This window comes from Amaranthus tricolor, chromosome 7 (genome assembly GCF_026212465.1).
Source record: "Amaranthus tricolor cultivar Red isolate AtriRed21 chromosome 7, ASM2621246v1, whole genome shotgun sequence".
NCBI lineage: Eukaryota > Viridiplantae > Streptophyta > Magnoliopsida > Caryophyllales > Amaranthaceae > Amaranthus > Amaranthus tricolor.
Window position 1 is genome coordinate 26,104,049 of NC_080053.1, and position 14,120 is coordinate 26,118,168.

Genomic DNA, 14,120 nt, shown 5'->3' on the forward strand with positions numbered 1-14,120 from the left:
ATAAAATAAGTGTCTCCCTTTGTTCGACTTATTTGCAAAACTTTTACGCTTGTAGTTTGTTACTTATTACAATCCACACACACAATGTTTTTAGCGTTGTTGTCGGGAGAAATATAATTATTGTTAAAACTTAAAATTAATTGAAAAAAGAAAAATGAGTAAATATGTGAGAGAAAATTTTTTACTCAAAAATTGTGATTTCTTATTAAGAGAATTTACATATTTATAAGCAAGTTCAACTTGCAATTAAATCTATTAATTTTTTTCACGCTGTTTTCAACAATTATTTAAATTTCACTTTTTGTTATTTATTTTTTTCGTCTTATACACATTTTGGTGTTCTCTTTCTGGTGAATGAGCATAAGATTCCCATGAGGTATTCTTCAATTGGAGGAAGTCCACTATCCCAAAGCTAGATACTTGTCTTTAGCACTAGAACCTCACATTTTCAGCCACTTACAAAGTGGGGTTTGCGTTTTTACGAAATCCAAAAATCCCCTTTTCCCAATTTAATCAAAATTCCAGCCAAAATTGAAACTTAATTAGTTTAATTGATTGTATTTTTTGGCATTTCATCAAATGGCTGGCCAATCAGATCCCGATTTTTCAGTTTTCTCAGCAGGCGAGGTAATTTCTTCTTTATTTTCATATACATTATAATCGACATTTCTGTAATATACTTATTTGGTTATTGTTTATGGGCTTATGTAGATGGAATTTTTAGCTGAAGATGAAATGATTGAAATTGTGCCTAATATGAGAATGGATCCTCTCAATTTGATATCGGTAATTTTAATTGTTTAATAGATCAAGCATGTTAAATTTTGCAATTATATTTTCTCAAAATATTCCTAAATGTAAGTTTAAATTGGTATTGATTTGCTTGCTAGGGTGATTATGGTCCCTTTCGACCTCAAATTGCTGCTCAAGTGCCTTTGTGGCTTGCTGTCGCATTGAAGAAAAGAGGGAAGTGCTCGATTCGACCACCTGAGTGGATGTCTATTGGTGGGTTGTTTTGGTCCAGTTTTGTTGTTAACAGTGATTTTTATATTTTGGTTGTTTAACATTCTATCAAAAAAAATTTGTGGCCTATCACATGTGTTAAATTCTGGTGGGTAATGGGCTGTTTTTGGTTTAGTTTTCTTGTTAACAGTAACCTGTTTTTTTTGATTGTTTAAGATTTTGAGAAAAACTTTGTGTGGCCAATCATAGGTGATAGGTGTTGAAATCCCAGGTCCATGTTTGTTGACCCCAATTGTTCGAGATTAGGACTTTAACTTGGTTTAGCAAGAAGTTGAGATTTTTGTGGATGATCATAGGAGATGAAATATTGGTTCATGTAGCCAACTTCATCTATTTTGGCCTAAGGCTTTGCATTGATGTTGTTTTTGTAACTTGTATGGTGTTGAAATTGTGAAGTTTAGAACTAAAAAAGGGATTTATCTATTTGTGGATTATGATTTTTGATGTTAGTCTGTTAATATTAATATAAATGTAGACTATAATTTATGAGTTGTGGTTGTATGTTGATTTATAAAGTTGTGATTATCAGATAAGTTAACACAAGTTTTAGAAGCTGAGCGTGAGTTCCCTAAGGAATTTCAACCATTACCTTTCCATTTTGTGGAAATTGCACGGCTTCTTTTTGATCAGTAAGTTTGTATCAACTAATTTGATTGGATTTCTTGTTTGTTTTAGCTATTGAAGTGATTTTTTTTTCACTTGAATGGCAGTGCTAAGGATGACATTTCTGATTTATACATGGTGAGTCACTGAAGATTTTTGGTTATATAAATATTGTATACATTGAGGTTTAAACTTTGCGTATACGCTAGCTCACATGTACTATCTAGGCAAGGTCTCTCATTGAAGACATTAGGGATGTGAGATTTCATAAAGTAGAGTCCGGTTTGGAGACAATATCAGCTCGAACACATGCAGTAAAGGTATGCCCTTTTGCTCAACCCAACTATCGCAAAGAAAAACCTCAATTTAACTGTGCAATCTCTGAACTTGTTTTATTTGTATTTAGATATATTTAATGCCTCCCGTTTCTAGAAATTTTGGCTTTGTATATTTAGCAAATTTAATTAGCCGAAGAGACGTGATCTCATTTGATTGAGGCAAAAGGGAGAGGAGAATTAGTCATGTTTAATTGAAGTTTTAATCTGAAAATAGGTATAAGATTGAGGGCAGAGGAGTATTTCAAATTTGGAACTGCGGTGGTCATGGTAAATGGCATTTTATAGTCACCGAAAACGATCAAAGTTGTTTTCACGTGTTATTTCATTTCGGTTTGCAACAGAATTTTACACTATAAAGATTACTAGTTTTTTAGAGTATTTTTATTGTTAGGTTACTTAGGTAGACTGGAAGACGAAGCTCTACAAGTGAGTTTTCACAAGTATCTTTGAAACAGCCCAAACCAGCGTAAACAATATAATAATATTGTCTACAAAGCATAACGGAAGACTTATAGAAGTCTGGGCTGAATCCAACCTGTGACTCGATAACCGCAGTAAACCAATATCAGAGTATTTAAAAATTTTTACATAATTAAGTGAATATTATTTACAAAACATTATAAAATTATTACAATTTAATTTACAAATATCTAATTTACATTTGTATTTCAAAAAGAAGTTCTCGCCTCACACATAACACGCAATACAAGTAGGCATCGTCTCCACATCAGAATTAACCTGAAAATTGATCTATCCTTCACAAGGGATAAGCCCCATCAAAGACTGTCAACAATTGAATTGTTGAGTAATTCGACAAACTATCACATTTATATACAAGTCATTAACAAAATCTCCATCAAATTCTTTGCTCAATTGGTAACTACCTAAAACATTATTATATCCAAATCCAAACTCTTTTAAAAACACCGTTTGGTATCGACATAAACACGACTATGAACCTTTAGTTCATAACGAATCAAAATACGGCTATAACTTTACAAGTTAATAGCGAAATCAAAATACGGCTATTACTTTATAAGTCAATAACAAAACAATAGTGCAAATGAAACATATGCTTTCATTGCGAAACAAACAAAACTTTATATACCAAACATATTTATTCAAAACTCATTAAAAACAATAATGTAACAGTTTAAAACGTGGGAATATATGGACCGTCAGGAAATAGGCTTGATCGAAATCCTGAGAACACGGGTGATCGTCATCACCGAAAATACGGTTCTTGCAAGAACGAAACGGGATCGGGGGCTCGAGACCGATCCGAATAACCATTACCTATTATCAAGCTATAGGATTTCACAATAATCCGGATATAAATATCCGTTGCCAATTCCCAAAAACGGACATTTTTCAATGTCAAACATTTCAATATAAAACGAATCAATAAATCACTTGATTTTCTTTGAAATCAATAATCATAACTCATTTTCATAGTACAATAAAAGCTCATATTTATAAAGCTGTGAACATACAAAACATAATTTTGATCAAGGACTAGAAGCAAGGTCAAATGGAGTCAAAATCTAAAATTTCGAACACCAAAAATTATACAATTTTACTCAAATAATAGCAGCAGTAATACCACATCTTATAAAACATAACTTGAACGTTAAAATACGTAAATTAAATTTAAAAGAAAGTAGTTTGCTTGTAGGTTACCTTTATGAATAAATTCTTCAACCAAAAATCAAATTAGAAAACCAAAGAACTTCATTGATGCATTTGAACAAACACCTTGTGTACATCAACTTATAACGCCAAAAGATAGCAATCCAAGCTCCCTTTTTCATCACCATCAATAATACTCAACAAACTCATACTATCCATAATTACCCAATAAAGAAACATAAAATAATCTCTAATACTTGATTAAAGAAATACTCAATTGAAATCTCAATTTGAACAATTAATCTCATGATTGGTTATTCTCGATTTTCATGACAGCCTGTTAGTATTTTGGTCATAACTCTCTCATACAAACTCATTTGGGGGCGATTCAAGTACCTACGCGACTTCGACTCAGAGCTTTACAAATCTTATAAAGACACCAAAACCTAAAAATGACCAGAAGATGCTTGAAATCAGTTGAGAACAGAGAGGACAGTACCTGAACTTTTAAGAACTATAAATGAACTTTGTTTTTAAACTTTGAAGATGAATCAAAACCCCAAATTGTAACCATTAATCAAATACTACCACATGAACTAGAACTCAAAGAGAACACAAATGAATCCAACTTCAACACTTGAATTAATTATCCAATTGATGTAAAAATTAACCCAAATAACTATTACTAATCAACATTAAACAAGAACCCAAAACTTGATAAGAACTCAATTTGATACTAGAAACCTAACTTGATATCATAATCAAAATTACCTAAATAAATCTAATTGATACTCAAACTATAACCCAAAAACAAGATCATAATACCCAAGTTCAACATGAAGTTTAAACTCAATAATCTTGACAATAACTTAGTCATCACAAACTCAAAGCATAATAAACAGATTTTCAACAATAAATAAACAATATATTGAATCAAAATCATAGTCATAAATCAAATGAATTTGATATATAAAATCAATTACTCAAAATCAAACTTTAAAAGCTTTACTAATTGTGTCTTACCTCTTTTATGGGCAAATCTCCATTAAAACTTGATATACAAGCTTTTAGAAAACCATGGATGAATTACCTCTTCAATGATCAACTTTATTATCTCCCGATGGAACTTCAATTCACTAATTTTTCCCCAAATTAGAAACCCTAACTTGATTCAAAAATAAAGAAGTAAGAAGGTGGTGACTGAGGTGGCGGCAAAGGTGGCGCAGCAGTGGCAGCGTATGTGGAGGCACGATGGTGGTAGTGATGATTGATAATGGTGTTAAGGTTTGAGGGAGGAGGGGAGCTCAATTTTTGAGTCTTGTTTTATTTTCTATATTTTTATAAATAAATGAAGGAAGATGAGTAACCTGATATTGTTAAAGGTTTGACATCTCATACGTTTATGTGTCTAACCATGACACACATACTTTTTACCCTATTTTCATCGTATAACTTACTTTTGTCCCAAATTTAATACGATTGATATCCTTAAATAATAAAATATTATTTCGTGTCTCAATAAAATAACATACTTAATATTTAATAACCCAAATGTATTAAAATATTTTATTAAGTCCTAATAAAATATCATGCTTAAGAAATACTAATCCCAAATACACTTAATTACAATCAATTAAGCGGCTAATTTTTGGCTATTTCAATCTTAGATTAATTTTTTAGAGATAATTATCAAGATATAAATCACAAAACTCAGAGTGGGTGGTTCAAATGTAGAGTTGTAACTATAATATTATGTGATCGAGGGTTAAGGAAAAATTCAATGTACCATTAGACCAATGATAGAGGGCTTCTAGGCTCGTTGTGAACCTACAACCTTCTATACAAACACATTTATAATTCACCATAAATTCCCCCTAATAATTAATATTAATGATGAGTATGAGATAGTTTTCACATGGAGCAAAGGGGCAAGTAGCACTATCCTAGTGAAAGGAAAAAATTTTGAAGATTGATGTGATGTTTTATAACAACAATTGATTTTTATCTTGAACATCAAGAAAACAACTAGGATTTGAGGCAACTCCTTATCAAGCTCTATCAAGAAAATCATTTTCTTGGATTAGATGTTGATTGGAAAAGGCTAAATATTAGCAATCCTATGATTGAAAGCCAATGGTTTGTTTGGGGACTTTGCAAATAATGATTTATGTAGATTAGATTGGAAAATGTTATTGTAGTTAAATTTAATTGCAGTGGGATTCCTTATCCCCGCCTTTTTACCCTAATCAAGTTTTTCTTTATAAAAAATGAAACATTATTGAGAATACTAATTAACTAATTAAGAAAATAAGACATACAAATATGAAGATAATACTTTGAGTAGGCAAGATTTAAAATACTACAACAATCTAAGTACTACAAGATTTTAATTTAAAGAAAGAAGTTGAAATTTGTTGAATGCTGGAATAATCTTCAAATTTTCAATTTAAATGTTCACAACTAAGAGATTTGATGCTAAAAGATCAACTATTACAAATTAGTAAGAGTTTCTACTTGAATTTCAAATGCAAAATACAAGAATTACTAGTTTAGAAACAATGGAGAACTAAGGCTAAACAAACTTCCTCATTACATTTCCACTTCTCTCTACTCTATTTCTAACTAAAATTTCAGAAAAATGTGATGATGGAAAAGCCTTGCTAAGAGTTCTCATATGTGGAATACAAAATACACCCTAAAAGTATAATTAGATGGCTGATCATATGCAAAAATCCACCAAATATAAGTTGGGACAAGTCAAACCTTTACCAGAAGAATGGACAAACCAAAAAGGTGAAGCCTAAACAGGAAAAGGCCATAAGGTGCATGGGTGTTGGTGGAAAAAGGGAGGAAAATCGTGTGAAACAGTTTCATAGCAGCCTGTTCGAGCTCCTGCACTTGCTGAGCTGCTCTCGAGACAAACTGGGTTGGCACAGGGTATTTGATCTAGGTTGGTGGAAAAAGGAGAAAAATTCACGTGAAGGTGTAATGATACATGAGAACAATCCTTTACTCTTAGGATATGTGAATCTTGGTTGGACATTTTAACATGGACTATATTAGAGAGAGAACTTTTGTTAGTGGTTAAAGACTCATGTGCACAAAAGTAATCTAAGATGTAGTTGTCTTATCTCAAGGAAACACTGGCATTTGGGGCGGGGGGTGGATGAGTAAACATAATAGAGACAAACATAATATTGATTTTGTATTGGCTTCGCTAATTCTACGGAGATTGAAAGTGGTTTACAATAAATGTACCGAAACTGAAAACATAGAAATTAATTTTCAGTTTGTAAAATAATAAAACAACTAATTAAGCCATACACTGATACACATAATGAAGCAACAAAGGAAGAAAAATTACTTTGATGATGCTCTTTGAAAGTTGTTACTTTTAATTGCAATTGTAATTAAAGACTCTGGATAAAGAGATCGGTGCAAAAAAAAAAATTTGTAGAAGCTTGTAATGTATATGTGCTCAAAGGGTTTTGGAGCTTTTAAACCACATTAATAGGCACATAAGTTGTAAAGTCAGGCAATAACAATCACTTGGTGCACTTGGTGATGTGTTTTACTGTATTGGATGATTTTTCTGCATACTTTTGGCTCCTACAATGGGAGGGAAAGTTCCCGCTCTACTTAAAAGACTTTTGTGTTGTACCACAAGTTTTGATTCTCCTGTGACTAAGGTTGTGGCACAAGAATTTTATGTTGTTATGTACCAGATTTCATTATGTGATCATGAATATCTAGATGTGCTTGTTAGAATGGTATTTGATGAAGTGAAAGTTTAGGGCAAAACCATTTCCAATTTATTCATTTTTCCTGTGATCTTGGTACCAGCTGAAAAACCTTTCAGCAATGGAGGTGAATATAGTGCGTCCGTTTGTAATGAGAACACTCCAAGCATTCTATAAGCATGACAGTCCAGAGATAATTCAACAACCAGTTACAATGCCCAGTGCGCGACCACAAATGTCAGATCGTGGGCCAAGAGTAAGTGTCATTTTTCTTACGATAAACTTGTTATGTACTGTTTCTGTTTATACTGCACCATTCCACATGAAGAGGTAACACTGAAAGTGTTGTAACAGTGTGCATGCATAGCTTCTTCTGATGTTTTAGGCTTCAGTATCTACTACAATGTTATCATTCAAAAAGGTGTTATTAAAGAAAATTTTGCTATTTTTTATCATATGTATGGGACCAGTTTATCATAAACATATCTATTATCTAGCCTGTATAACTTTTGTATTCTAAATGGAACTGGACAATTATACCACTATTCAGGATACTTGTCGAGTTTTTAGCATAAGGGTGTTTGCTTTAGACTGTAAAGATAAATCCCTGTTCTGTGTATGGAACCTAAACACATTCTTCAGATACATCCTTAAAAAGTTGACCATGAAGAATTATATATGTAGAAAAATATTGGGGTGAAGGAAAAGGCAAGAACAGAAGTATTTGCGAACTTCCAAGCATAATTTAAACTTCAAATCATGCAAAAATTGTCTGTGGTGGAATTTTTTAATTTCTGTTTTAGTAGTATTTTTTTTTCGTTGTGCAGTGTGCTGTTGTTTTCAAAGAATTCAGAATAATAGTGGCATGCTTTATCGACTTTGAAAACAGTATTTATCTGATGCGTTGTACTTCTGGCCTTTCCTTTTACAGAGAGACTTGCGGCGTCGCTAGGAAGATAACGCCCCTTTGAAAACTCTGGCTGTTCCTTGCTGGTAAGCTTTCAATTCCAAATTTTGATGCATGCTAGCGGATTACTCATAAGGCTAAAGTATAACATACTTTTGCTTCTGATTAGCCATGTTGGTATAAATTTCGATGAGGTCGTACAACTTTTAAGGTTTCTAATTGTTAGATTTTATAATCGAAGTCCTGAATTATTTAAGCATTTGGAATCTGTAGTGATCTTGTTAGACGGGTTTGGGGAACATACAAGGATTATCTTCGTCGATAATCGAGTCCAATTAGTTTAATAAGCCAACTTAGGCATTGACTTGCAATGATAACTGGTCACTATATAGACAAAGAGAAACTATCACAGCTGTGAAAGATCATTTTTTTTATTTTTGCGGGTTGCATTTAATCTTTATGGAGGTTATATTCTAAAACCTGAGTCCTGACGTATTTATGCACTTACTGGTTGTTTTCAATATTGACCTGCTGCGTCCACCTTGATGAGTTGCCACTCCGTACGTTACTGTTTTTCCTTGTACTTTCTCCGTTCCATTGTACTTGCTATATTTGATTGTTCAAGCAATGTAGTGCATTTTAATCATTTATTTATTGAATTATGCATAGCTAAAAGTTATAAAAAGTTAATACTATGAAGGTATGCGATCAGACGATTAAAACAATATTCAATTTGACTATATTTTTTCTAACTTATTAGTTGCAATATGTAAAATAAGCTTGAGTGATGACCATAATGTAGCTAGTATTTCAGAATAGAGGAAGTAGGAAACTGTTTTTTTGGAGCAAAGTTGCAGTGTGGTGGTTTAATAGATGCGCAAGACAAGATTTTATTCTATGAGAGACATGTACATGGTTGTCGTCTTCCTTTGATTGAGTTTAATTTTCTTTTAATGTCTCTCGATCTCCATTCTTGAAGTATTGGTATTCATAATTCTTTTCATGCCAGCAGGTTGCTACCTTTGTGATTCTTGATCAAACAGGCACATGCCTTTTTTTTTTACCGTACTACTTTGTCCCCTTGAGTTTGCACCTCAAGGGGTTTGAAACCAAAGCTAGGAAAAGTAAGAAATTGAGTAGTTAGTGGGGTATTATAGGTGAGGTTATGTTCTTTAAGCTAGTAATTCTAGGTTTTAGTATGGCAGAGAGAATTTAATTGTAGGTTTTAGGTTGTATTATAGCCTTACAGGGCAGGGTTATGTCCGAAAGAGGTAATGTATCAAACCACGTGAAACAGATTAAAATAGTACATTCATCTAAATCACGAGACGGAGGGATTATAGTCTAGCTGATGATATAATCTGAATCTACACTATGTAAGTTATTGAGAAGTATTGTTGATCCTCTGTTTAGCTCTGTTTGATTCTAAACAATAACTTGAAAAATTATTAATTTTTATGTTAATTTGCATATCATAACTAAATCTGTATATTCATTGCCCAGATATAGTTGGATTCCTCTAAATGCTGATGAGCTACAAATGCATATCCTTCATATTGTTTAACCCGATACCTCTCCATCATCATCATCATCATCATCATCATTCGGTTTATCCCGCTCATAGGAACTATGATCAGGGTCTGAGGAGGGAAGGAAGGTGGCAATCCATACCCATAAGGAGGATGCGGCCAGTGAGTCCCTCGGCTCAAATCTGATTCTTCTCCATACATTTTAAAGATGATGGATTCTGTAGAACATGAGCATAGCCATTACCATTTTTCTTAATCATTTTTCAATCTTCATCTATGTAAAAGTAGATTTTTTTTCTTATCATCTTAATATTAAACTGTTCTTGAACCAAGTGTTTTATTGGCTGAAACCTCTTTCATAAGAATATGGTCTGTCCACTTCTATTCCTTTTAGACTACATGGAATAGATTTTTGAGACATTCTTCTATATAGCAAACTTAACGATACAAAAGTAGGAGTAACTTGAAATAACAATAAGTCTTAAGAATATCCTTTTAAAGTTTTCACATATAATGCTCTAATTTCAATGGGATAAAGAATTATGTTCAAATTATTATTCTAGAAACTTATAAATTTCAAATTTATGAGAATAAAGGAGTAGTTGTATAGAATGCCCAAATAAACTCCCAAATTATTTTTCAAATATAATGCATAATTGTATCATGTATTAAATTAATTCAACAATGAAACATTTGTGCTCTTCAATATTTATAATACTTGATATAAAATTATAAATATCTAAATGTGTTACAAAAAATACATTTATATATCTTCTAAGAACTACATAAATAATATACAATTCGCAAAAACAACAGTATAGATATCTTCCTTGAACCGAACGTCTCATTGACGAGCCTCCTTATCACCTTCAATAACAGTATGATGTGTTGTTTTCTTTTCATCTTTTAACCCTGATCATAGCTTCTATATACGATTAAGATACACTGAATATGATGATGAACAGTGTAATTGAGATCTAAATACTGGATTTATGACTCAAAATTGCCAATGCCTTTAATAAAACAAGCTTAAACCTACTCAAATCCAATCTAACATCTTGGTTATCCATATAAACTTTCTTGAAACCAAGCCAATCATTCTTAATAGCATTACTAGGATCATTAATTATAATATGATCCCTAGGATATTGTTCAATTAGGCTACTTTCCATAACATTAACTTTATACTCCAAATAATTCAAGTTCATATCTCTAGCAGGATTTTCATAAAAAATCCTAGATATGGGCCCACATCCAATTGGAACAATTTGAATCAAAACAGCATTTTCTGGTAAATAAATCATATTTGTTAACCCTGCTCCATGAACACCCACCATCACATCCATAGAATTCACTATTTTTGAAAAATTCTTTAAATTCATATTCGCGTCAACAATCTCAACCTCAAATCCTAATCCTCGAGCTACCTGTTTGAGTTCATCTTCATTCAAAATAGCTCGAGTTTTCTTCCTTGAAACGATCAAGAGTCTCGGTTTTCTTTTTTGCCTATTAGTCTTTTCAGTCACAGAATCTCTTTTCAAGGAATAAACTCGTCTATTAAATTGTGTAAAGTTCCTCAAACTTAACCCATTTGGATTAAACTTTGCAAGACTAATCCCAAAATCTTTGTTTGATTTTAAACCAACAATTCCACCCTTAAAACATCTAACATGATCATCATGATCAAAATCTATAATTGGGTAATTAGACAATGCTTTAAACATAACCTCATGTCTATTAATCCACCATGGATTTTTCTCTTGTGCAAGGAATTGAACTTCACCATTAAAATGTAAAGAAGTAAGATAAAGTGGGATTAAAACATCACTTGTATCATGAAAAATGTTGCCTGCATACCCACCAGTTGATAGAACTATGAATGGAACAGAGTGATTAATTGTGCAATTAGGGATAATTACATGATTAGATGATGATAATATTGGTTTAATCCATACTTCTTTGATCTTTTTCATTACAGTTCTATCAATTTTTCTAGCATAAAGCTTAACACCCAATGAATTGTTTTGGAATACTTTGTTTTTGAGTTGACTTGAAGTGAAATAAATGGAAGATGAGTTTCCATGGATTCTTATATCTCCATTTAATTCACAAAAATTTGATTTTTCACCATAAACACATAATGATTCTAACGTCTCCATAGATTTTAATGGCTCGATTCGAGGATCGGGAAGGACATCAGCTGCAATTTATGATTATAAGTGATCAGTTTTAGTTAATAGATTCAACACATTATAATATAAAATGCACACAAATTCTTATACTTCTAAGAGTTAAGTTTGTTTGTTAATTTTTGCTCAAAGTAATGTTAAAATTAACAAAAATTTTTGTTTGTTAACATTCACTCCTATTTTTACTCGGCGCTTAGCGGTCATGTGTTCACAATAATAATGTTGGAGCCTTAAGTCTAAAAGATTAAAGTCGACTAGACGGCTATATGCAAGGGTAGAGCAAAAAACATAAAGGCCTCTATTTGCTTTTTCATGTTTAGAAAATTAAGGCCCAAAAATCTATACTGCTTTTCAGTATGGTACTAAATAACTATATTTTCAAATAAATATATGAATCATCAAATTAATAAACAAATAGCAAAATAGCTAAAATCTTTAGTGTCATATATCTAAAAATAATAAAAACTGACAAAAATTTCAAATGACAAATACAACTACAAAAGTAATCAAAAACTAGTACTTATTATTAAATAAATGATAAAATAGAGACTAAAATTTAACAATAGAAAGTTCAAACCCTTGATCAGAAATTAACTGATGAACTCTAAAGAGTTTGTTAATTGATGAGGCCCCTATATTTGAAACCTTAGGCAATAGAACACCTTAATTCCTAATACATCAATTTCAATAATCATTGGCATGAAATTCCTAATTTTTCAAAAGTTGTTGAATAAATCCTATATTCTTTGGAACAAAGTATTCCTAAATCCTATATTTTTTATAAGCATTATTTATAGACTATTAAGTACCGAAGTCAGAATTTAGCTTGAACTTGCCTAAGTACGCAAAAAAAAAAAACAATTACTGATTTACTAACATGCAAAAATAAATGTTCAACTTATCCTTTATTGATATACTCACAAAACAAGGCAGACTATAAAAAGAAATGTAACTTACAAGCAATAGGAGCAACCGTCTTTTCGGAGACATCTGATAAAATTGAAATGATAGGAGGAACCCTATAAGGCTTAAGAACTGCACAAAGGCTGATCATCACCACAAAAAAGCTAAAAAGTACCCATAATCCAAACCTCTTCCACTCAATCTTTACAAAACTTTTTGCCAATATTATTTTCTCCAACATAATTTTTATGTAGTTAATAATTTTCGATATCAGAAATTATTATTTGAACAAAAACAAATTATAGCAAAAGATTTTCAAAAAAATATGAATGTAAAAAGTCTACGTACCTATATATTGAAGTAATGGCCTGCAGGTTTTAAACTAATGACATATATAATGAAGTAATCACATATTTATATTTAATTGTAAATTGTATAAACATTATTATTATTATTATTATTATTATTATTATTATTAAGAGATGATTCTTCTGCGTAATTATATAGTTTGGTAATATAGTTAATCATATATAATATAATGCTCCTCACGATTTGGTAGGGAACTAGACTATTGATGTACAATAAGTGGAGAATTAATTTATTTTTATTTTTATTTTTATTTTTTTTTGAAATTTTCGGCTCAATAACGAGTATATTAAACTAAAGCAAAAGTAATACTTCTATTTCATCTATCTCATTTAATTTGCACTCAATTTCTATTTTGGGTTATCACAGTTTTACAATATTTTTCTTTTAGTAATGATTCTTATAGTTTCTAATGTTATCCATAAATTAATCATCTCTTTTAATCGATGAAGTATATAGCGACGGACGTATTTCCGTCGCAAGTTCGTCGCTAACTTTTGCTAGGAAAGTGTCCATCACTATATGACCGTTGATTCTTTTGTTATGATCCCATCCACTCGCATTTTTTTTTACCCCTAGCTACTTGTTATTTGTCTTATTCACACACTACAAATTAATATTTACACTCTTCAAAGGAGGAATTAACGAAGGGAGTATAACCTAGTACTAAGAAGTTAGACCTTTTAATTTAAAGAGTCAAATGCGATCAAACACCTTACACATGCCTAAAATATGTGATGTACTTCCTCCGTTCTGAAATACTTGCTACTTTTCAATCATGGGCACTATTCATTGTTCAAGCTTATTTTATATATTGCGTCTAATGTGTAAGTAAAAATATAATTAAGTGGGATCTTGTTTGAATTGTGTAATTGCATACTTTCATAATATTA

The 14,120-nt window shown here is 31.4% G+C and overlaps 2 protein-coding genes across 2 annotated transcripts; one reads left to right on the forward strand and one right to left on the reverse strand.

Annotated features, from left to right (window-relative positions):
* Positions 1-278: 278 nt before the first annotated feature.
* Positions 279-10,187, forward strand: LOC130817723 (DNA replication complex GINS protein PSF2). Its single transcript, XM_057683578.1, has 9 exons — positions 279-627; positions 712-786; positions 891-1,005; positions 1,553-1,652; positions 1,734-1,764; positions 1,854-1,946; positions 7,437-7,589; positions 8,265-8,326; positions 9,744-10,187. The coding sequence occupies exons 1-8, from the start codon at positions 580-582 to the stop codon at positions 8,283-8,285; spliced, it is 636 nt and encodes a 211-aa protein (XP_057539561.1). The 5' UTR covers positions 279-579; the 3' UTR covers positions 8,286-8,326; positions 9,744-10,187.
* A 556-nt stretch (positions 10,188-10,743) lies between these two features.
* LOC130818656 (alpha-1,3-arabinosyltransferase XAT2-like) lies at positions 10,744-13,158 on the reverse strand. The gene is made up of 2 exons (XM_057684815.1): positions 12,916-13,158; positions 10,744-11,969 (listed from the first exon to the last, which is right to left on the reverse strand). Exons 1-2 carry the CDS (start codon positions 13,100-13,102, stop codon positions 10,747-10,749), a joined length of 1,410 nt encoding a protein of 469 aa, XP_057540798.1. The 5' UTR covers positions 13,103-13,158; the 3' UTR covers positions 10,744-10,746.
* Positions 13,159-14,120: the final 962 nt, after the last annotated feature.

Bases quoted from the DNA above. Each gene is read 5' to 3' on its own strand.
- LOC130817723 (XM_057683578.1), top strand. From the start codon at position 580: ATGGCTGGCCAATCAGATCCCGATTTTTCAGTTTTCTCAGCAGGCGAG. The intron at 1,947-7,436 runs GTATGCCCTTTT...TCTTGGTACCAG, and splicing joins CTCGAACACATGCAGTAAAG to CTGAAAAACCTTTCAGCAAT. The intron at 7,590-8,264 runs GTAAGTGTCATT...TTCCTTTTACAG, and splicing joins TGTCAGATCGTGGGCCAAGA to AGAGACTTGCGGCGTCGCTA.
- LOC130818656 (XM_057684815.1), bottom strand. From the start codon at position 13,102: ATGTTGGAGAAAATAATATTGGCAAAAAGTTTTGTAAAGATTGAGTGG. The intron at 11,970-12,915 runs GTAAGTTACATT...CATAAATTGCAG, and splicing joins GACGGTTGCTCCTATTGCTT to CTGATGTCCTTCCCGATCCT.